The 23,873-nt window shown below is 48.9% G+C and overlaps 1 protein-coding gene across 8 annotated transcripts in view; it reads left to right on the forward strand.

Moving 5' to 3' along the window:
• The window catches only part of ANKMY1 (ankyrin repeat and MYND domain containing 1), a 639,442-nt gene that overhangs the window by 194,765 nt on the left and 420,804 nt on the right, over window positions 1-23,873 (forward strand). For all 8 annotated transcript variants that reach the window (XM_078666447.1, XM_078666450.1, XM_078666454.1 and 5 more), the window contains exon 7: window positions 21,441-21,605. In XM_078666447.1, the coding sequence (XP_078522573.1) occupies window positions 21,441-21,605 (165 nt within the window). The remainder of the gene's footprint in view (window positions 1-21,440; window positions 21,606-23,873) is intronic.

The following is a 23,873-nucleotide window of genomic DNA, read 5'->3' on the forward strand; positions in this document are numbered from 1 at the left end:
ATGGTGCAGTGAGAGACTGAGGAGAGTGCAACAGTGAAGAGACGGTATAGTGGAGCTGAGGAGAGAGTGAAGGAATGGTGCAGTAAGAGGCTGAGGAGAGTGCATCAGTGAAGCGATGGTACTGTGAGAGGCTGAGGAGGGAGTGCAGCAGTGAGTGATGGTGCAGTGGAGGAGTGAGGGCTGCAGCCTGGATGGGGGGGGGGGCTGAGCAGAGAGTGCAGCAGTGAAGCGGTGGCGCAGGGAGAGGCTGAGGAGAGAGTGCAGCAGTAAAAGGACAGTGCAGTGTAAAAATAAAAATATGCCTTACCTCTAACATAAACTAAAATCAACATACATACCTGCCTGAACAACTCCGTGCACAGCGGTGCACATCGCTGAAGGGAATCGCCACGGGCCATGTTGAACCTAGAAAAGAGAGAACAAACATCTGAGAGTAGCCCCCCACTTACCTCCTCCATCACCAGCTTCGGAGAAGCCACACGGATAGCAATCCCCATGTCTGCAAGCTTATCCAGCACATCCTGAAAGTCTAGGTTACGCCGGGACTTGGCTCGGGACAATGCGCGACCCTGAAAGATCTTTAAATGCAGAGAAGCGGGCGATTACTGCCGGATGTCGTGGCGTCACTCAGGTTCAGCTGGAGCACGTTTCCAGGAAGGGCAGCGGGGCGGGCCCTGTGGGTCGCCGGTGCGAGGGATACCACAGCCTCCGGAGCTCCAGCAGCAGCAGTATGGGACAGACCAGTTTGGGAACTTAAATCAGATATACGCTATTGTCTGTTATTGTGCGCTAAATGCGCCGAACAGGCCATTTTGTGATAAGGTAGCGCTACAAAAACACAGCCATTAAAACATACATAATAAAGTGTCAGTCAGTTCTCCCCCTTTAAAATTGTGCGGGGAAATGATTCTGTAAAAAAGATCAATATTAGATTAAACAATTATGATTTGGCGGTAGTCAGATGCCCTTTTTTCTGTTCTCAAAATTAGTGATGCTGCACACTTTCTACTAACTCCGTATAACTATTTTTTTTCAATGATCTCTTTTCTTAGGTGCTATGTAGAGCGCCAAGATGCTTCTTTTCTGTCTCTTAGCCGCACAGGTATTCTCTTCTGTCCCGTGCCAGTGCTAGCTCAAAAAATTATGTAGAATATAAATTAAGTAGCAATGTAGGTGAGAATGAGCATTTTACATAAGTGGCAAGTTAGTGGCGGAGTTCACAGGGTGTACGTTTCCGTGAGAGGGTGTGTCTGCTTCATCACAATGCCCTTAACTCCTCCGCCCTGACTGAAGCATACCTGCGGAGGTCAGGGCGGTGAACATTTTCAGAAACACTCTTAAAAAGGACTACAAATGGCGTTTGTTTCTTTTAATACCACAGTGCAAAGGTTGAAAATGCTTTACTGTGGCAGAAGATGCATTCAGCGACATTTCGCCCAAAATGCACTCTGTAACCAAAAGTTCACTCAGAATTATTTAAGAAAGCGACGCATTTAAACACCTGTTCATGAATATCAACTAACCCGCTCACCATCTCTCATGCGCTCCCTCATGCACATGTAATCAACTGTGATGATCCCACACCCCCATTCTCGCTGGTACTGCTCAGCTGGATTCTCTGCACATAAGGTGCTATCTATTAGCCTTCTCGCATGCAGCACCAAGTTGAAACCATCCAGCTTTCTCCCACTGCACATCTAGGACTCATTTGCCTTATCACCTTCAGACATCCAGACTACATAACCAGTCTTCAGAGTAGTAGGTGCTCCTCTAATATTTGATGTAATTGTGTTTTTCACATTAGCTGTAAATGCCACTCAGTAAACAACCGGCAGTAGTGGAAAGCAGTGACCTATAACCCCAAAAGCGTTGCACACCTCGTGCAGCCCACTAGTGAATGGCTTGGAACGGATTCGCACCCCCTAAATAGGGAACCAGGCCGTGCCCAGGCGATGCCCTTCTGGCACGGTGGAAAAATATGCTGCCCCTAGTACTGCAGTCAGCATGCCAGCCAGCTGCAGGCCGCCCCTGGGGAGCACCCCGGACCCAGGCTGCGTATGGGGGGGGTCAGGTGGACTTCCTTCCCTTTGGACGGAGGAGTTCGGCCCTCCACAATGAAAAAGAATCAATCAGTTCTACCGGGATCCCTAGTCAGACAAAGGCCCTGCTCCGGATTCTCCCCGAGCTCACCCACTCCCAGGATACCGACCTTCAGGAGATCCTGCAGCCGAGGCTGGCGCAGAGGACGACGGGGACGGCGAGGCAGAACAGGCCGGCGTCGGGGCGCTCTTCTTGGCTGACTTCTTCTCCTTCATCCAGGGGAACTCTGCTGCCAGGGGCAGCCCCCCGGGCTGGGCCAGGGCCGGGTGCGGGGGCTGCTGGGCCCCTCCATTCAAGAGCCGCTTCTGGCCGCGGGCCCTGGGCTGGCTGCCGCTGCCACCGCCGCTGCTGAGGTTGCCGTGGCCGCGGCTGGGGATGCACTGCTCGAAAGGAGGAGGAATTAATGTCGAGTCCTTGATTGATGAAGTTTGAAATGTCTCCAAAGCTGAGGAGGGAGCTGAGGCGGCGAATGGCGAAGCCAAGGAGGAGCAGCCGAGGCGCTCAAATACACGGAGAGCGGGAGGGAGGCGGGAAACAGACAGGGGGAAGAAGGCACAAACAGACACGGACAGCGAACATACACGGAGAGCGGGAGGGGGGCGGGAAACAGACAGAGGGAAGAAGGCACAAACAGACACGGACAGCGAAAATACACGGAGAGCGGGAGGGGGGTGGGAAACAGACAGGGGGAAGAAGGCACGGAGGGAAACAAACACGGGCTTACCTTCACTGCGAAGGATAGAAAATGGCGGACACAAGCTTCCGGATTTTGAAGATTTGTGGCCGTGGTTTTGCTGTCCTGAGTGACGGACGACGTCACAGGGCTAAAGAACGCAAAAAGTCACGCCCACAAATCCGAAAAAGACGGGGCTTCTTTGGAGGGACGGCTCTCTCCTCCAATGGCTGGCCTCTGTTTAGGAAGCCAGCCAATGGTGGAGAGACAGGGCAGGGAGGCGGGTTCTGAAGCCCTACTAAACAACATTAAATCTCGGACTTCCGGTCTGCCGACCGGATATTACCGAGACCTAAAAAGGCAGAGTCCTCTTGGCAAAGTAAAAGAAAACGCTTTTTACTGTTTTGACAGGGGAGTGGCAAGTTCGTAAAAGTAAACAGCGGGTCTCGCTCTGCTGCTTCACAGGCAGGTCCTTTTATACAAAGTCAGACAAAACTTTATTGCAAAACGTCAAACAATTAATCACTACATAGTTTACATTAGTTCTGGAAAAACATCTTGCCACTGGTAACCCTATGACCCTAAACCTAATTCATTACACATCCTTTACTGCAGGTCAAGCAATGCTTAACAAAGTATTCTTCCACTTTTTAACGCATACGTATATGTGGTGAAGGTATATTTATTGGTGTGTGTGTGCTTTATCATGATGCTCCTAAGACCTCTTATCAGATTTTGTGTACCCTTTGGCTATTTCAATCTCCTGCTCCTATTCTTGAATCATATTCATTTGCATGCTTGTTTAACTAGGACCACAGAATATGTGCATGTGTGCTAAGGCCTTAAATTCCCTCAAGCTTGACAAACACAAGTTTTCCTTTCACCACAACCCTATAGGTCATGCATTCTACTTTCAAATGAACTCTTCACCTCTCTCTCATAAGCACCAGTGTTTGGCCTGCACTGTTCTTTCATCACATATAGCTGTGTTACGCTTTCTACTGCAGTCTGCTGTTGCGTCATGTTTTAAAATTTCACATTTCCCATAACATTCCCTCCACTAGTTGATATTACAACTACTAGATCTAAACCTTTGCCTACACTTGGTACTAGATTATGCGTTGTAATGGTATGCGATGTAAAAACCGCGTTGTAAAAGCCAGGCGTTGTAACAGCCTGCGTTGTAACGTCATACATCCGTCAGAAGAGGTCACGGACCACCCTCCTCCCCATTGAAAGACTCTGTTGGGGGTCTTAAAGGCACCGACAGTCCACGGGGTCTGTGCAGAAAGGGAAAGGTCTTCAGTTGATATGTATCTAAGGGAATATGGAATCTCTTCCCTTACGTCTTCCTCCCGTCACGCTCAGTCTTGGATTTCTGAAAAGTCTCCCTCATCTCTGGTGTCCACGTTATCTTGTCATTTCTGTCTGTTGCTTGTTTAATAGAAACCAGCAAAGCTGCTATTAAAGTGCTGTTATCGAAAATCCATTGTCTCACATGATTACAGAGACCAAGAAATGTATGCATTCCTTTAGCGGTTTCTAGCTTAGTCATTTGACAAATGGATGCTGCTCTTTCAGTGGTTACTCGTCAACAAGAAGCTGACCGTATTTGCCCTAAATAAAGGACTTCCTCCTGACAATGCTGGACTTTGTCTCTCTCTACTTTGTATCCTCTCTGTGCAAGAGTTACTAGAAGAGATATGGCATCTTTACTACACAGCTGCTCTGTAGGGCTGCAAATTAGTATTCAACATAGTGCAGCAATGTACTGTCTCACTGTAAGTCTGACAAATCATTTCGCATTACTCTGTTAAAAATGCTAGGGGACTCACAATATGCTTGAGGCAAACGAGAGTGCAAATACTGAGTCCTACAAAAGGAGAATGCTGTCAAATAATGGCTGTGTGGATGAAGAGGGATGCTAAATAAGGCATTCTTCAAATCTATAACAGAGAAATATTTAACACCCTGAGGAATGTTTGTCAAAATGATGGAAGGATCAGGAAGAAAAGGGAATTCTGGTACCACTACATCGTTTAAGGTAAGCAGGTCTTGATTCATACGCCAAGTATTGCCCTTAGAATTCTTAATCAGGTAACTTGGGTGTTACAAGGAGGTACTCCAGGATCAATTATTCCTTATTCTAGCAAGGCTGGTATAGCAGGGGAAATGCTCTCATGTGCTTATTTAGAAAGAGGATACTGTTCAACCTAGGTATGATACCACCTTCCTTTAATGTAATTCTGAATGGTGTAGCAGTACAGATAAGGTCTACATCATTGGGACCCTTAGTCCACAAAGTGTTTGGTACTAGGGACACAACTCATTCTGTTAAAAAAATATGGTGAAGCTGAAATGCTTCAGGGGTAGGACAAATACAAGAATAGGGAGGAATGTATCCAATAAGGAGTAGGAAAAAAATAGAAAAGAATGCCATCTAGCCATAATCAAGGTGCTAACACAAAGCCTACTTTAACCAAATGTTAAAGTGTGGGAGGCAAACCTGCAAATCTGTTGTAGGACTGCAAAAATAATTCAGAGGTGCCACTCTGAAATCTATACAGTGTATGATACTTATGCTAGCTGTGATGTTGCTTCACAAATTATAACTGTACCATCAATGCTTTGTTTAGAATCCACTTTGCTTGCTCCTACTGGCGTTCCTCAGTATTTGAACCAAATGTCAAGCCGTGAGCATCAAGTAAAGTGTATTTTATTATGAAGGGCCTTTACTGTTACTACAAGGATATGGACAGTAACAGCCTGGTGAATACAGTGATGACAGTTGTGTGGTAGAAAACCCATATCTAGGACATTAATGATGATAATCTTGTTGGTGAGAAAAATGACCAATCCAGTCTTTGAAAATTCTCTTATAAGCGGTGCCAATGTATTTTCAACTATGTAATCTGCTGGAAACATTGCACAATCTCATCTTTGATTATGCTGAAGTAGAAGTATTTGGAATCGGTGAACTACCTGAACATCACAGCAGGCATGGCCACCCAATGTAAAGGGATAACAAGGAAGAAGAAAAGGACGAAGAGCCAATCTTCAACCAATGAGTACTGGGGAACTTGAAATCTATTATAGCAATGCATTTTTATTAAGGGTATTTATAATACTCTATACGCTGCTCGCAGTGGTTCAGAGCCCAAAGGTGTAACAAACATAGGGTGCACAAAGAGTCCATGATCTGATGATACACTGGTATTCTTCTGCTTTATCTTTAGATATATTGAATCATCTTAAGCTTCTGATCTGTCAGAATGAGAGCAATGTAGAGACCACATTCACACACAAAAGATGTGTACTACTTTGGAGAAACCTTCAGATTTTAATATTAGGACCTATATCTTCATTAGCCAAAGGTGAAAGGAAAACAGGTGGCACAACTGGAAGGCAGAATGTCAGAATTCACATCACCACCATAGCTTTTCAAACAAAATATCTCAACTACGTAGTTTAGGCTGCCCTTTGCACTCTGGTCAATCTGGAAATGCCCAAGAAACTCGATGTAATCTGATTGGATGACCTTTGAAGAAATACAAAAGTATTCCCGAGTTATAGTTATGCCTTATGTTCTATGATTTTCCAATCCTTTATTCCAATATTTTTTGATAAAGGTCATAGTTAAATAGAAGTACAAAGCACAATATTTTAAAATCCAACAAGAGATTTTTATTTCCAGTAGTACAAATGGCATTTGACAATGTGCAAATCTGTTGTGTACAACTCAAATGTAAGCAGTACAAAACATCTTCTAAATTTCTTCCATGTCGGTACAATTTGCTCAGAGATTGGACACTGATGACAATTACAATTTCGTGTCCAATTTGAAAAAAAAAGTCATCATGTGTTTCACCTGCTAGATTTCTTCAGGACTTTTAAGTTAAGATTTTTTTACATTTATATCACAAATTGGAGATGACATTCAAAAGCTGGAACCAGAACGACTGAGATAGAGTATATGATCTAATATTAACTGTGTATTCCCATTTTCTGTTCACTATGATAAGCCAAAACAAGAGACGACTGGTTCCTGTTGTAAACACTGCAAAACTTACAAAGGACGGTCCTCCAGATATATAATGGAGGTAAGTAACAGTTTAAGATCTCGGAATCCACATCCAAACCATATGGAAAGCTACAGCTTTGCATACGGTTCGGATGTGGGTCATTTGCATATGGTTTGGACAGGGATCTGGACATCTTGGACTCTGTTACTTACCTTTTCTACATTGGTAATATACATTTAATAGATTATGTACTATATCTCAGTCGTTCTGGTTGCTGTGCTTCATTGCACACGTTGCAGATCCCCTCCCGCCATCCTCACGTGCAGAAAAAAAAGGGAGTGGAAAACGTATGTGTCAGGATAGCAGCTAGAGGAAGACAAAGGTACTGAGTTAATTGCTCATTATTGAGGTGCTCTCTCACAAGGAAGAGTGTTTTTAAAGGAGTCACAACTTTAAAAAAATCACAATTTCAAGTGAAGCTGCAGGCATTAAAATATTGTGGCCCTCATGTACAAAGACTCCATTTAGGGAATCGTAAATTGCGACAAATAACGAGTAGGCACCTAGGCCCAATTGGGACCCCAAAGCAGCCCTGGCCGTTTTCTCAGACCAGCCCCTGAGAAATCACTGCCTGGCTCCCGGAGACTGGAAACGCTTGCTTGCTGCTTTGTAGGTCGAGCCTAGCGTTGCAGCGCATGCGCTACTTGCTTTGCGAGGCATGCAGTATTCATTACAGCGTGGAAGCTTTGTGGAAGCTCCGCCCACTCTCCGCTCATCTTTTTCATTGGCTTTTGTCTTAAATGCTGCCTTCCTATTGGTTTTAGGCTTGTTAGTCCCTCCTTGTGACGGCCATGTAGTCATTTGTGTCCTTCCATGGCTACTGGCCCCGTTACTTCGACTGTTGCACAACACTACTCTCTTCCTGTGCCTCCCTCCCGCAGTCCATGCCCCCCTTTGTTCGTGCCTTCCGCACTCCCGTTTGCAATGCAAAAGGTGTCGCGTAAACGCGAGTCCTATTGCATTGCTTGCTTATTTTATTTTATCGTTCCGAAGTCCTCTCACCCCTCAATCAAATTTCACACTCCATACAGTTGAATAAAAAGAAAATGACGGAGACTCTTACGTCGCGGGGTCGATGTCTTTCAGTGGCCTTGGAGCATTCCTAAATGTCTGAGACGAAGCAGTATACATTTAAGATGACGATTTGCAGTGCGAGGATTTTTGCAGTAGCTTTTTTCTGACAGCGTGAAGAACGTCAGTCAGCTACTGCTGAGTGGTAAGCAACAGTACGTCACCCAGCTCGCGCTGTGCGGCAGCAGTTCTCATTTTCCCGGCATGCCCCAGGCGTCTTCTTGACTCTTCCTTCCTTCCAGAATTCCACACTCCTCTGTCTCCTTGTCCGCTGTAGGCGCTACGGTGCACGGAAGATGGACGTGAACAGCCAGGAAACCGACTGGCGCAGCGTGACCTTCAGACAGAAGCAGGTCAGCCAGATGTGAGTGCCAGGGATACCGGGCCCTGGGGGAAGAAAGAGGCAGTCTGGAGAGGAGCGGTGAAACTTAGAGCCCAGACAGATCATAGTGGCCGGAAACTCCTGCCATCCGCCCTCACGCAGCTCCCTTGGCAGAGCTGCGGTGAGCACTGTTCGCACACCAGTTGCGTATACTGTCTGCGAAAAGTCCTGTATGGGGAGGTATTGTGTGCCCATCGTATTGTTTGCGCAATCCGGCATAGTTGTCATACATGATGTATGTCATGAATGCTAGTCTTCTGTCTCATATGCAGCCCTCAGTGCGGGACATATATTGGCTATCACGCCTATTTGCTGTCTTCTATGTATGGAAAATGTTATGTTGTGCTATCCTCATGCACCTCCCCCCCTGTCGTAGGTGCTGTCTGCCAAATGTATTACTTGTCATGCCTTATATGCTGCTGGTCATGCGTGTTGCATGCCATTCATGTCATAGTTATAGGCTGCATCTAGTGTCATGTGATTTATGCTGGCCTCTCTGTGGGTCATTATCTGGTATCCATAATTCCATGTGTACAGCCACCATGCCTTAAAGAACCCTAAATACAGCCTGCTATAAGTGTATGTGCGACCTATCTTGTCATTGGTGCTGGCAAAGCTTTTGTGTGTTATCTACTGACATGGATATTATCTGCATTGCCACGCATGTTACTTAACATGTTAGATGCTTCCAGACAAGAGTTTGTGTTGTCATGTTACATGTACACCCATCTTAATTGTCTTTCGTGAACTACGTTGTAAGCATTACTAAAGAGCCATTATTTTATATCATATGTGCCATAATTGTTGTGTGTAACCCATCATGCCCTCTTTCTGACGAGCTCTGTCTGCATCACACATGCTCACCCAACCTGCGTACAATCTCGTATATAATCGGACTGCTCCTTCCTTACACTTGACTAATATATCTGGAATCTAGCTGCTCAACCCTTACATTCAAACAACATAGTATTGGGGTGAGCATCCAGCAGTCCCACAGCATTGCAACATAACCTTTCACCCCCTAAATCTCCACACTCACTGTCTTCTCAGTCCTCTCTTTCCCCTTCATACCTTCCTTACATTCTATCCTCGAGTTACCTGCCCAAATAATGCACAGCTCCTCTGTTCTCCTACCTTTTGTGGTCCTTCACCCCTCTCCTCCTGTTCAGCTCCTTTTTGACCCACGTCCAACTTTGTATCTTGACTTTCTCTCTCCTCCACTCACTTTATCCTGATCTAGTAAACATCTCCTCAACTGATCAAAACCACTCTACGGCTTTGCCTTCCTACACTCGATAAGTATCAATCGACCTCACCACTCTATCCGCCAAAGCTTCCTTCACCTTGATATACTTCCCGCTCTTACCACTACTGTCCTTTATGCTCCTCCTCTGTACACCTCCTCCCCTATCCACCCACTCTTTTCAACTCGCATCTTCCATCGCCACCTTCCGCTGCCTGCTCTGATAGCCTACTTCGCTGTCCCTTTCGCAAAATTGCATCAATCTCATTACCACAACAATCATCCACCACCTCGCTCACCCACTCCCCCAAACTTTTGCATTCCTGTCAGTGTACCTTGAACCCAGCCATCCCTCCCTCCTTAAGACCACGATATATATCACACACAGTATTGCAACCAATATCATTCCGGACTGTACACACACCACACCATTGGCAAACAACTCCAGCACATCAAATGCCACAGCTAGAAACCCAGGCTTCCCTTAGCCACATGTTAGATAACTATCCTTAGCCCTTAAATCTCCACAGTTTACTGATACACTACCAACCACGATGCCCCGGAATACTCAATAGAAAATCTTACACTTCTTGTCATCCCTCCTTCTGGGTACCTGCCCGTCCTGTCCAAATCAGTACACCGCACCCAAGTAAATCGTACAGTACAATTCATACCTACAAATCTCATCACTGAGCCACCACTCATCTCCAGCACATCTGCACAACCCCCCTTTCCCAGAGGCCTAACCCTCCCGTTTCAACACACTAGCTCCCAACCCAATCTCACCACCCGCAGTTCCCCACTATACAGGTAATCATAGCTCATACCTTTCCCTTCATCAAACCAATGAAGGTAATGTTGCAACACATTTCTGTCCCCATAGCTGCTACACCACATCCATCCTAAAATACCACAACAGAGCTATGCTATGGGTCTGTGCATCTCATGGATACCCAGACATACTCCACAATCTCCCATACACCCGCACACAGCACTTCTAAAACTCTCAACTCACCCTACATAGGCACATGCTACAGGCTTCTTCTAACTTAAGTCTATACACCTTCTACATTTTTTTAAGTAAAATTGCTAAATAGAAACTCGCTTTAATAGATAACCTACAAAAAATAACTGATCTATTAACCCCCATACATGTTTGGATAGCTACAAATCGTTACTATGCTTAAATCCTTTAATATCTCTTCTGCACAGACTTTGGCTTGACTCCTTCACCCAACCACCCGTACGTCAGTATATGCAGCCAGCCTATGAATTGCATCAAGTTTCCCATTTGTGAGGGATTGAGCATTGTGCTAGATAGGGATCAGGGAGACACGTTAACCAGGGACAAAGAATAGAATTCAGACTGCACTGGGCCAGCACCTGAATCTCGGGACCTCATACAGTAGACTAGCTCTGTCAGGTAGCAAAAAGAATGTAGTACACAGGTCAGCATGACTAGGTGCTTACCCTTTACCAGTGTATGTACTGCCAAGACTAGAAAAGTATGTTAATGTACCCACTTTTGCTACACATTTCCAGTTGAAGAATACAGCACACTCTAGCTACAAGTGGACCATTTGATCTGAATGTGAGTCAAACTTGTGAACATTGGCTCACAGGTTAGACTCGGTGTCAATTAATCACCAAAGAAATACCCTTCTGCTCCTGACGTACACTTACTATTAAAATGATTGTGTTTCTGGTAGTTCAAAATCATCTGCTGAAGTAGTTGCTGTTGTGTGCCTACACCTGGAGATGTTCTTATTTGATTGCAGACTGGTTGAATGCAACACGAGTCAGTGGGTAGATGCATGCTTTCATCCAGGCACTTAATTATTTCCCATAAATGTACAAGATCAATCATCTTTACACTCGTTTTCATTCATCTACCGTTTGAAGGGGGCGTGGCTTGAGCGCCGAGGGAAATGGCGGCGTGAGCCCGGAGCTCCGCGCCTCTTCCCCACAAGACTCCTGACAGAAGGGCCGAAGAGCCCGTGTGTGCCCCGGCGCCGATTGACGAACCGGCGGTGACTGCTCGGACGAGATCTGGGCTGCCGGCGGCGTAGCAGAGCCGAGAACGACCGCCGATCGCGGCGGCCCCTGGAGCGGAGGGGAGAACGGCGCCGAGCAAGATGGCTGCCACGGCGGAATCCTGAAAGGCGGAGGGCTGCCAGAGGAACACACTGCCGGCGCACATAGGGAAGGCGCGATCGCCGGCAGCGACGGACCCCCCAAGGCGAGGATTGCTCCTTGGGGCCCGGCTGCGGTACGCGGTGTCATCGGGAGTAGGCGGGGACGGCCGCCCGGGTCCGCTCCTGCGGGCGAGGCTTCCTGGCGGACTCCTGGCCGAGAGGACGAGAACCGGAGCTCCAACCCAGCCCCAGGCACCGGCCGATTCAGCAGGTGAGCGGGGGCCGCCCTGAGAGGGGGTCCATGGGGAACGGTGCGCGGAGTTGTGCATCCTGGCCCCCCCCCCCCCTCGCCCCCACAGCAGTAGCCCGTGCAGCATATGGGGGCATGAGGAAGGACCCCGAGGGACATTGAAGGGACTTTGGCGGCGTCCAGCATCCCGCGCCGCCCCAGGGGGGAGTGAACGATACCCCACAGCACCCGGGGGGTCGAACAGCACGACGGACGCCTACTCTGGGGTGCAGTGCTCGAGCAGCGAGACCCCGTAGCGCACAGGGGTGGACCACGTGGCCGAGGCCCGAGGACAGCAGGCAGGCGAGGACAGCGGAAGCGGCGAGGCCGGCCACGATGGGGAAACCGAGGGCCAGGGTGGAGGAGGCGGCAACGTCGGAGGTAGTGGAAGGGGGCCCCGCTGAGCAGACTGACCTGCAGCGATTGCAGGACCGGATACTGGACGCCATAACGGCCACCAGGGATGCGCTCCACAACGACATAGCGCAGGTGGCGTCGGGGCTGGGCCTACTCCGGGCGGACCACGACAAACTAAAAGACAGGGTCAAGGAGGCTGAAGTGGTGCTCGATGTCATGGCGCCGGCTCACAAGGCGATGGAGAGTAAGCTGACGGAGGCCCTGGCCCGCATAAGCACCCTGGAAAGGCGAGCGGAGGATGCGGAAAATAGGAGCCGCCGCAGCAACGTGCGGATCGTAGGTGTGCCGGAGACGGAGGGGACGGGGGACATGATTGCCTACATGGAGGAATGGCTGAAATCGGTGGTGGCGCCGGAAGGGCTTTTGCCGTTCTTCACTCTGGAACGGGCCCACAGGGTCCCCTCAGGACCGCCCAAGCCCGGGCTCCCACCCAGGCCGATCATTGCCAAGTTGCTACACCACAAGGACAGAGATCTGCTCCTGCGGAAGGCTCGTGAGGACGGCCCCTTCCAGATTGCGAACAGTAGAGTCACTCTTTTTCCGGACTTCACCTTCGAAACGCAGAAACAACGAGCCTCCTTCCTCACGATCAAGAGGGAACTGCGGAATGAGGGGATTGCCTACTCCTTGCTCTTCCCAGCCAGGCTACGAGTGGTAGTGGACGACAAGGCGATCTTCTTTGCGACTTCAGCGGAAGCCTGGGACTGGTGGGAGACATACAAGGCCGGGACTGACGGCGCAAGGATGAGAGAAGAACGAGAAAAAGAGCGGGAACGCTCGCCCAAACGGCTGCGGAAATCGAGGAGACTATGGAAACGAGGGCGAGGGAAGCTAGGCCCATCGGCCTCTCAGACTGACGCGGAACGGCAGGCGGCGCTGCTGGAGGTGGTGAAGCTTGGTCGGGCAGAGGGTCCCGGATCTAGGGGGGCCACGGACTCGGATACTCATGTCTCTGCCTCTGGTTCGGAGTCGGACCTATCGGGGATTCACCGCAAGGAGGGGCCGCTGGTGACGCCGCAGACGGCGGACGAGATCCTCAATATTTGAACTACTGTCGATGCAGAGTGGGTAATGTTTGGGGAGCTGTGAGGGGGGACCATTGCCTATACACATAGTGGGGGCCGGGGCACGCGGCGGGGCTCAGGGCAGAGGGGCCATGAGGAACTGGGGAGGGAGGGTGGAGATGGGCGTCGCGGCCTCCCTCTGGACAAGGCCGTGCTCCGTAGGCCCTTAAGACACCCACAGCTACGGCTGTGTAGTTGAGACCTGGGTCATCAGGTACGGGAGTTTGGATGGGGACTGGTATTTCGATATTGGGGCCTGTTCTGGGGAAGGGGGGGGGGGTTCCACAGTTGGGGATTGTTTGCCTTTTTTTGAAGTTGTTGACCCTGGGTGTACCATGGGTAGGGCTGTTGGGGAGTTTTGTTGTTTTCAGAGGGGGCACCATCACCGCCGACGGACTGGACCTGGAGAGAGTGTTTCGACCGGATTACTGGGATAATGGCTAATGTAAACGGGTTGACTTGTATTACCTGGAATGTCCGGGGCCTACACACTATGCAGCGCAGACACAAAATACATGCCTATTTAGTACGGAGGGGAGTGCACATCGCAATGCTACAGGAGACGCATCTCACACGGCAGGAGGGGGAGGCGCTGCAAAGGAGATGGCGGGGGCAGGTTTATCACACCAGCTATTCGGCCTATGCGCGAGGAGTGCTCATATGGGTTAGGGCAGGCACGCCTTTCCACCTCACACGCCAATGGGTTGACCAGGAAGGGAGGTATGTGGTGGTGGAGGGGAAACTTGAAGGTAGGGATATAGTATTAGCTAGCATTTATGCCCCAAACACGGACCAGCTGGCTTTCCTCGCGACACTGTCAGGGACGCTGGCCCACTCCCTTGCAGGCCCGGTCCTGCTGGGGGGTGACTTTAACTCCATTGCCGACCCCTTGCTGGACAGGTCTCACCCCCCCCTTCGTGACTCCCCGGTTTACAGGCTCTCTAGAGGTAGGAGGGACTGGCAGGAGAGCTGGGAACTTATAGACGTCTGGAGAGGGCAACACCCGACTGACCGGGATTATTCATTTTTCTCCGGGCTCCATGACTTGCATGTCCGTTTGGACACCATACTTTGCTCCCGGGAGGTGCTGCCGTACGTCACTGACTCTGAGTACCTGTCGAGAACAATCTCAGACAATAATCCGCTCCTGATCCGGCTGGCGTGGGTAGCGAGGAAGCCCAGGGTTCCGCTCTGGAAACTGCGGCCTGAGACTCTGGAGGACCCCCTTTTCGGGGAGGCCCTAGCGGAAGGGGTGACCTCGTATTTCACGGAGAATGAAGGGACGGCGACCTCAAGGGCGACGGAGTGGGACGCCTTCAAGGTAGTGGTGAGGGGTATCTGTATCAGGGATTATGTAGGAGTGCGGAAGGTACTGCTGGGCGATTTGGCTACGGCGGATGCTAGACTGAGGGAGGCGGAGAGGAGGCGGCCCGGACACCCGGACCTCCAGGAGTCTCTCTGTTTGGCCAGGGAGTCGGTGGCCGTTGAAGTGGAGAGGCTCCGAGCCTTTGACTACAAGCGCTATGTGCTGCGCTCCCATGTTGACGGCGATAAGGCGGGTACCCTCCTAGCGTGGCTCTCGAATCCCACCAGGCGATGCGCTCCCATACTCCAACTGCGGGATATGACGGGCGTGCTTCAACAAACTCAGCTGGGCATAGTCGACGCCTTCCAGAAATATTACGAGGGCCTGTACAAGAGTGCCCCGGGAAACAGGACGGGACTGGTGGAACCCTTCCTGACTGATCTGCCCCTACACCGGATAGAGGCTGAACAAGCGAAGGACTTGGGGTCGGACATTGACGTGGGGGAGATACAATCGGCGGTGCGGCGCATGGCGAGGAACAAATCGCCGGGGATAGACGGACTCCCCATAGAGTTCTATAACAAATATCTGGACATACTGGCACCGCGACTCCTGACTGTCTATAAGGAGGCCAAGGCGTCGGGACGGCTACCGCAGTCGATGAGGGAGGCATTAGTGGTCCCACTGCTGAAGCCCGGCAGGGAGAGTGATGACCCTGCGTCCTATAGACCGCTCTCTATGCTCACCGCAGACTATAAAATCCTGAGTTCCATACTAGCGGCGAGGCTCCTGCCTCACATGGCGGGGCTTGTGCACGACGATCAGAACGGTTTTATACCGAAACGTAATACCACGATCAATATCAGAAGGCTCATCCGTCTCCTGGACGGGCTGAACGAAGGGGCAGGGACGGAACTGGTCCTCTCGGTTGATATTGAAAAGGCCTTCGACAGCCTCGAGTGGGACTACCTCTATGCTGTCATGGAGCGCTTTGGTCTGGGGGCTGGTTATATCCATTGGACGAAGGTCCTATACGCGGAAGCGATCGCAAGGGTGAGGGTGGGACCGGCGGTATCCCTCAGATACCCGGTGGAGCGGGGCACTCGTCAGGGCTGCTCCCTGTCACCGCTTCTCTTTGCGCTGGCTATTGAGCCGCTGGCGGCTGCGGCCCGAACGGGGCGGCACACCCGCGGAGTGCGAGCCCGTGACGGACAGCATTTCATCTCGCTGTATGCCGATGATTTACTACTGTTCCTCTGCGACGGAGGTGAGGACTTACGGAGAGCGGAAGCTCTACTGGAAAGCTTCGGAGAGATGTCGGGCCTGCGGGTTAACTGGCCCAAGACGAGTTTGTTCCCACTCCTAGGAGGCACTGCCCAGCCACAACACCAGTCGGAGGCGACCTGGAACCCTACCTGCATGAAATACCTGGGGGTCCATATTTACCATAGGCCGGAGGACTTGCTTGAGGGCAACCTGGGACGATGCGTACGTGGACTGAAGGGCTGTATGTCCTTCTGGTCCACATTACCACTGTCAGTAGCGGGCCGGATTTCCCTACTGAAGATGGTTGCCCTACCGAGATTACTGTATTATTTCCGGACGCTCCCAATCTGGATACCTAGCTCCTTCTTTAAGCTCCTTAAATCTCAAATCACATCGTTCATTTGGGGAGCGGGACGGTGCAGAGTAGCGCTGGCCACGCTCTCTCGCCCGAAAGATGAGGGGGGTTTGGCAGTGCCAGACTTTGAGCTATATTACCTAGGAGCCCAATTGCAAGTCTTCACGCAGGAAGTAGCGAGAGTATTTCGGGGCCCAGAGGACGAAAACTCGCGGGGGACGCCCAGACACGTCCTGGCGTATATAACCCTCCAACAACGGCTGGACAGTCGGGATTTGTCGCTGGAACAGCGCACGTACCGTCACTGCTGGAACCGGACCCAGAAGAGAGCGGGTGCCCAGGGCCCATACGCGCCTGAGATACCGCTGGGCATGTTAACGGCCTTACCGCATGGCGGCGACTGGTCGCAACTACAGGAGTGGGAGGAAGCGGGGATACAGGTAGTTGGGGACCTCTTTGAGAATGGCGCACTGCTCCCGTTCCAGGTGCTAATCGACCGCTTCGGTGTCCCGAGAGGGGGATTTCTGCTGCATGCAGCAGTCACCAGGGCGATGCACGCCCACTGGGGCACGGGACTTGAGGAGCCCGGGACGGCAGCGGCGTGCCAGTACACCATGATGGCGGCGGGCACGATTAAGGCGGTTACATGCCTATATGGTCGGATGCTTAGGGAGAATATCCCTCCTCTCGCATCCCTAAAAACGAAATGGGAGGCGGATCTGAATAGGGACATACCGGACACGACGTGGGCACAGCTTGTCCGTAGGGCTCGCAACAGCACGAGAAACGCCAGGTTCCAGTTGATCCACTACTATGTGTTGCATAGGGCGTACATGACCCCAGGTAGAATCAGGCGGTATTTTGGCGATGTCACGGCAGCCTGCCCCCGGTGCCCGGAGGAGGGGGCTGAGTTGGTGCACATGCTGTGGGCATGCCCGGCCCTACGAGATTATTGGCAGGAAGTGGGGGAGATGCTGAATGAGGTGACGGGGAGATCCATAGAGTACGGAGCGGCGGAATGTCTTTTGCACTGGTTTCCCCACACCCCCAAAAATAAGCTCACGAGTAAGTTTATCGACATGGGACTGATGGTGGCTAAGAGGGAGATCACTAAGAACTGGAAGGCGAGGATGGGGCCTACTCCACGGAGATGGCGGCAGGAGTTTCTAAAATGGGCCACGGCTGACAGCACACACAGATACCAACTTGCGCGCAGGACCCCTAGCCAGGCAGCGGCTGACACTGCGACCGCATGGGAAGTGATGGTGCAGGAACTCAGGGATAGCGAAGCTGATGCAGAGGAGGAGACTCCCGGGGGGGAGGGGACGGAGGAGGCGAGGTGAGGCCCTAGGAGCAGCAGGAATGTAGGGAGACTGAAGCCAGCAACCCAGAGATGGTAACAGCGTAGCCTTAGGCGGGTGATGGTGTACGGGATGGGGTGGGGGGGGGGAGTTTTGGGTTGGCGCAGGGAAAGGGAGTTGGGGATCAGCGCGTAGTTTAGTAGGGCCATAAAAGTAGTCATACACTTCATCCGAACACTAACCACTCCTCTGTATTGAACGTCAGGCATGGGTGAGCAGAGGCTTCAACGCCGCCCGGCCCCCGGGTTGTGGGCTGACCGGCTGTGTACTGGTTGACGAGATGTATTGTATATCTGCTAAAACTTATGATGCTACCTATATGTGTGTATTGGCCTGTACAGGTATGCCTACAATAAAAATTGTTTAAAAAAAAAAAAATAATTCATCTACCGTTTGAATTCTTCTTGCATTCACCCACCATACCGTGCGCGCACACACATGCGCCTGCGAAACACTTTCACTTCTTAGCCAAACTTACTGTCTTAAAGGTGATTATATTTAAAGTTATCTCTATATAGGGAATGACAGCTAAGGAGTTCCCTAGTTGGTTAATACAAATATGAAAAGTATATATATTCCACAAATTTGCTGTTATGACTCCAGCGCCATTTTACAACCATAGATCTGGTCACAGCTTTCGAGGTGGCTGGTTGTTTCTCACATACACCCTCGAAAATTATTAACCCCTTCCATGCTGATGACGGCCCCCAGCCGTCATGCATCACGGGGCTCGTGTGCTGATGACGGCTGGGGGCCGTCATAAACCCGCCCACTTCGAAAAACGCCTCACAGGCGCAGAATCGCGGCCGTGCCCAAGGGGTTAAGCATACCCAGGGCTGCGCGTGCCAGAGTCTGAAGTAACTTTGTTGTCTGGCATGTCTTTATTGACTTGCACCATGAAAAAGATGTTGGAGATGAGCCAATAGCTGACGAGGTTAACAATGGTTTATTATAATATATCTGAGGGTGGAAGTAACGTATCTTTTGGTGAGAACGATTATTACCACAGAGTCTGGTGGCTCAGTGGGCTAATGTATCCACTATAGGAATTTGTATTTGATGTCAAGATCACAGATTTGAATCCCGGTAGGTCCATTCACCCTTTCATCCTTCTGAGGTCGATAAAATTAGTGTTATTGAGTTGGGAGGAGTTTATTCACAATCACACACATTAGCACCACTTTACAGACTTTGCCAGAGCAGCACTTTACCGACTTTGCCAGTGAACCGCTACTTTAATTTTCTCGTAATTCTTTGAACAGCATTTATTTCCACAGTGGGGAAGTGCACCATTCCTGGAGGTACTACATTATTTGATTAAGGCATAGAATGGAAAACGTTTGATGGGATCCTTATCAGCTGTTTTCCTTATTTTAATTTATAGTATATGTACCGTGGCTCTTTGTGGAGGGATGTGGTCTTTTTAAACCATACTGCTTACGTTTTGTGCGATAATGTGCTGCATCGCTAAATACTTACAGCCTGATTCATCAAGGGGCCGTTTTGCGAGCCCCTAATAGCGAATCATAGCGATTCGCTATTGAGGACTCGCAAAACGGTATTCATGTAGGAATTGCTAAATAAATAGCGATTCCTACACATTCCTTATTTGCGAGTAGCAAATTGCTACTCGCAAATAAGGAATAACTCCCCATTCATTCCTATGGGCCAAAAGGCCCATAGGAATGAATGGGGAGTATCCCTTATTTGCGAGTAGCAATTTGCTACTCGCAAATAAGATAGCGATTTTAAGGGTGCCAGGGGTGTCCAAAGGACACCCTGTAGCACCCCTTAAATGCACATTTGAACAGGTGTTGCGCACACACATGTCCAAAGAACATGTGTGTGTGTAACATGCAAAAGAAAAAAATGCACTAAAGTGCTTTTTACACTATTTTCGCAATTTACCACCAAGTCAGACTTGGTGGTAAATTGAGACCAAATATTGCGATTTCGCTATTTCTAATTGGTTGATGAATTGCATTTAAGGAATCTCTATTAGAGATTCCTTAAATCCAATTCCTCGCAAATATGCGAATTCTTAAATAGCGATTTTTACATTTGGGATGATGAACCCCAAATGCAAAAATTGCACTCGCAAAAGGCAAGATTCTGAGAATCTTGCCCTTTGCGAGTGCAATTTAGCTTGATGAATCAGGCTGTTAGGTCCCAAAGGCGAGACCGATTGCATTGCAAATGCTGGTTTTACGGGGGATCGATATTGAAGCACTGCTGCAAAACAGTAACAAAACCTGCCCCCCACCCTTCCAGTCTCTCAGGGAAACTCCAGATGACCGGTACAGTTAATCTGGCCCTGGAAGGCAATTTGCGATTCATTAAAATGGAATGTACAAAATGGATTTGTTAGAAATGGTCGCAATTTGTGCATCAAGTTCTAAAAATCCATAGTTATTTTAACAACCGACATATGTATTAATTGGTCGGTCGTCAAAATACCGATTTGTAGTGCGTCTCAATTCGACCTAACATGCATGAGGTAGATCGTACATTGGGGTCCATTATGACCAGCTACAGTGACAGGCATGGTTTTCTGCTAGGGTTCGCAGACCACCATGTCTGTGATTGCTTTTAAGTAAAGTAATCTTTTTGGAAAAAAATTCAGCCCGTTTTTATGGAAGGCAACTGGATGTTTTTAAAAAAGAAAAAGGAAACTGGTACATACATTTTTTATGAGCAGGCTGTGGTGTCGTGATTTTACGAATCAGAGCCTTACCAGCCGTTACATGGCATGATACATGAGAGCCTGTATCCGGAGGCAGACCCGAGCATCCCTATGTTTCGAACAATGATCCATTATTTTGCAAAGTACAGCATAATCAAAATAAATTACCGATATCAGTTGAAAATAAACCATTAGTTCTTCACGATAAATTCAAAGTTGGTTCAGCTCAGCAATATTTGGTGTAGGAATATTATAACATAATAACTGTCTAAAAGTAGTGCTTTCTATTGCAGACTCATAGCACTGCAACCAAAAACATGTTGTTATTTCCCAAATGACTGGTGCTCAGTTTCTCCACTTTGGAAAGATGAAAGGCTAAGTTTGTGCCGCCGGTATTCATATCTGTGACACGAGGGTTAAGCACAAATCTCAAACGCAAAGTGTTTAAACCCGCCGAGCTTTCTTAGCCCTTTAGCCCCTGTTATGAGTTATGCACGTTAAACTGTTTAAAGCTTCAAACTAGAGCTACAGTCACCCCAAGAATCAAAGTATAAACCAGTAGGATATCTGTGTTTAGATTGTTCTTCCTAGAAGGGTGAACCGTGAATCCATCATAAATCAGGCACGGTAGTCCAGTTGTCATCGTGAGCCTGCCAACACTGCCTTAGCTCCCAGTGCAAGAGCCAAAGCCTATGTGGGAGAACAGTGCGCGAAGTTCACGCTACGGGCGACGCGCTACTGCTATGTGCCTTTGGAGCTTTAGGTTAAGGTTAATGCTTTTCAGTGTGGTAATGCGGATTACCACACTGAAATGCGTTAGTATCACGCCTGATGCGTGATACTTGGCAGGGCTGCTCAGATAAGAACGCATAACTGGCACCGCCCCAGCCCTTTTAGCCTTTCACAAATACTTCCTGTTGATGTCTCATGTTAGCTTTGTACTTTGACGTACGTTTCAAATCTCAGTTAAAAAAAAAAAAATCTTTTTATTTCTTAAATCCATTTTCTTTTAGATCATTCGCCATGATGACATCATCAACCTCCTTCTCGACAGTGGAGCTGATGTAAACAAAGTGAACGATGAAGGACTTTCGCCCTTGTCTGTATGCCTTCTTGCTTACTACCCAGCCTCATCATTTAAGCCAAATATTGCAGAACGAAACCTCCCCAAAGTTAAGGTTTGTACAGGAACCCTTTTTGTTTCAGGTGATGGGGTCACATGACCTTTTCCATATCGGTGCTATATGTTGAACTGATGCACAATTGTATACAGTGTCTTGACTCTAAAGTATTCTTGAAAAAGGGGAAAAAAAGTACATGCAAAAGAAGTCTCTTGCAATCTTATATCAGCAGTGCTTCTACATTTCTCCATAAAAGAAATCTCAACAGATAAAAGGTATCTGTTGGCCAGACCTTTTGTTTTCTATACATCGCATGCATTTTCGGTGAGCCACTTGCTCGTGATTATATAGCTTTGTTGTCAAAGAAGCTCCCCTACACAAAAGGGTGTTAGGAAGTCTGTAAAAATATAACCAAACACAGATGTATCAAAATGAAAGAAAGAATCACCCATCAGCGAATCACTTTATGGAAAAGTAATATATATTAAAAAAATGTTCATGACAACAAACAAACCAAATATGACGTAATTTGGCTTCAAATTAGCAGGGTGTATAGAGCAGGGCTAACGAGTCCTTGTATGACACACAACACTGATCAGATCAGGGCACCCTTGCTGGCTCAGAACTAGCATCTATAGTGTATGTCTAGAGGGGTTAACTGGAGTGGGGGCTTCTGGGAAATGCTTCCTCTCATCGTAAACACGAAAATTATTCTGGGCATCTGGAAAACTCGGGAGGCAGTTGTAGAAAGATCTACATTTCACGTTTAAGAGAGGAGCCCCTCTTGTGCCTCATAGACAGTTGGAGAAATATGTTACTTTAAAAAAAATTATAATCCCGGAATTAAGTAAAGCCTCCAGTTGTAAGCTTTTGACCTTTGGGGCCCATACATAACTGAACTCTGAGGAAATTACACTGAAAGCTCTTTTTTCCTATGGAGAACAGGATTATGAGGCATGTGATACCTATTACGAGGTCCATTTTCAAGCCAAACCTCAACCGGATTTATGATCTTGTTGCAAGTATGCATTCCCTAAAGACTTTCTCATTCATTTGCCTCAACCTCCTTTGTCATCAATCCATCATCAATCAAGAATTTGTAAAGCATGGCAAATCACCCATGCGGCTCTCGAGACGCTGGAGTAGCTGACTGCTGGTGGAGTGCTCTTTTTACAGCAAGGTCATGAGCCCATTCCTGAATTGCTGGAGCGTTGAGTAATGAGGTGCAGGTTGTACTAAGCCTTAACCACTAGGTGTGAAAAGGAGAATCCTCTGCTGTTGTTTCGGCAGATATAGGGGATGTCTGTGAGGGAGAGTGTGGTGGATCGTTGGTGTCTGGTTGTTTGGTGGAAGGTTATGCATTAGTTCCTGTATGCTAGTCCTTCGCTGTGCAGGGCTTTGGATGCGTGGGTCAACATCTTGAACTGGCTTCTCTTCAGGATCGGAAGCTAGTGTAGCTTCTTGAGATTGGGTGTTATGTGGGTCTGTTTGGGGAGGTCGAGGATGAATCTTGCTGCTGAGTTTTGAAATGTCTGTAATCTCTTTAGGAGACATGCTGTGATCCCTACGCAGAGTGTGTTCCAGTATTCCAGCCTGCTGGTTACGAGGGCCTACGTGATGATCTTTCTGGTGTTCATTGGGATCCACATGAAGATCTTGTGGAGCATGCGTAGGTTGTGTAAGCAGGCAGATGAGACCGTGTTTACGTATTTCTTCAAGGATAGCTTGCTGTCCAAGATGATGCCAAGGTTGCGGGCGTGGTCTGTTGTGGCGGGGGTTCGCTGAGTTCTGCAGGCCATCATGCATCATTCCATGGCAAGGTGTTGTTTCCAAAGATGAGTACTTCCGTCTTGTCCTTGTTGAGATTGAGAGAGATGTCCTTCATCCAGTCGATGACGTTCACCATACATCTGTGGAAGTTTGTTCTGGCAGTGGAGAGGTCTTCTACAACGAGAGGATCATCTGGTTGTTGTCGGCGTAGGAGATGATATTGAGTCCATGCTATCCAATGGTGCTGGCCAGGGGCGTCATGTACGTGTTGAAGAGGGTGGGACGATCCTTGGGGGACCCTGCAGATGATCTTCTTGGGTTTTGAGGTGAATGGTGGGAGACAGATTCTCTAGGTTCTTCTTGTGCGGTAAGAGGCGATCCATTTGAGGGTGTCTCCCTGGATTCCGATGTGATGCAGTCTGTTGATTAAGATGTGGTGGGAGACTGTATCGAAGGTGGTTGACCGGTCCAGGCGGGTGAGGGCTGCCATTTCGCCGTGGTCCAGGAGGGCCCTGATGTCTCTGGTGGCTGCAATCAGGGCAGTTTCGGTATTTT

Source organism: Lissotriton helveticus, chromosome 11, assembly GCF_964261635.1.
Source record: "Lissotriton helveticus chromosome 11, aLisHel1.1, whole genome shotgun sequence".
Classification (NCBI taxonomy): domain Eukaryota; kingdom Metazoa; phylum Chordata; class Amphibia; order Caudata; family Salamandridae; genus Lissotriton; species Lissotriton helveticus.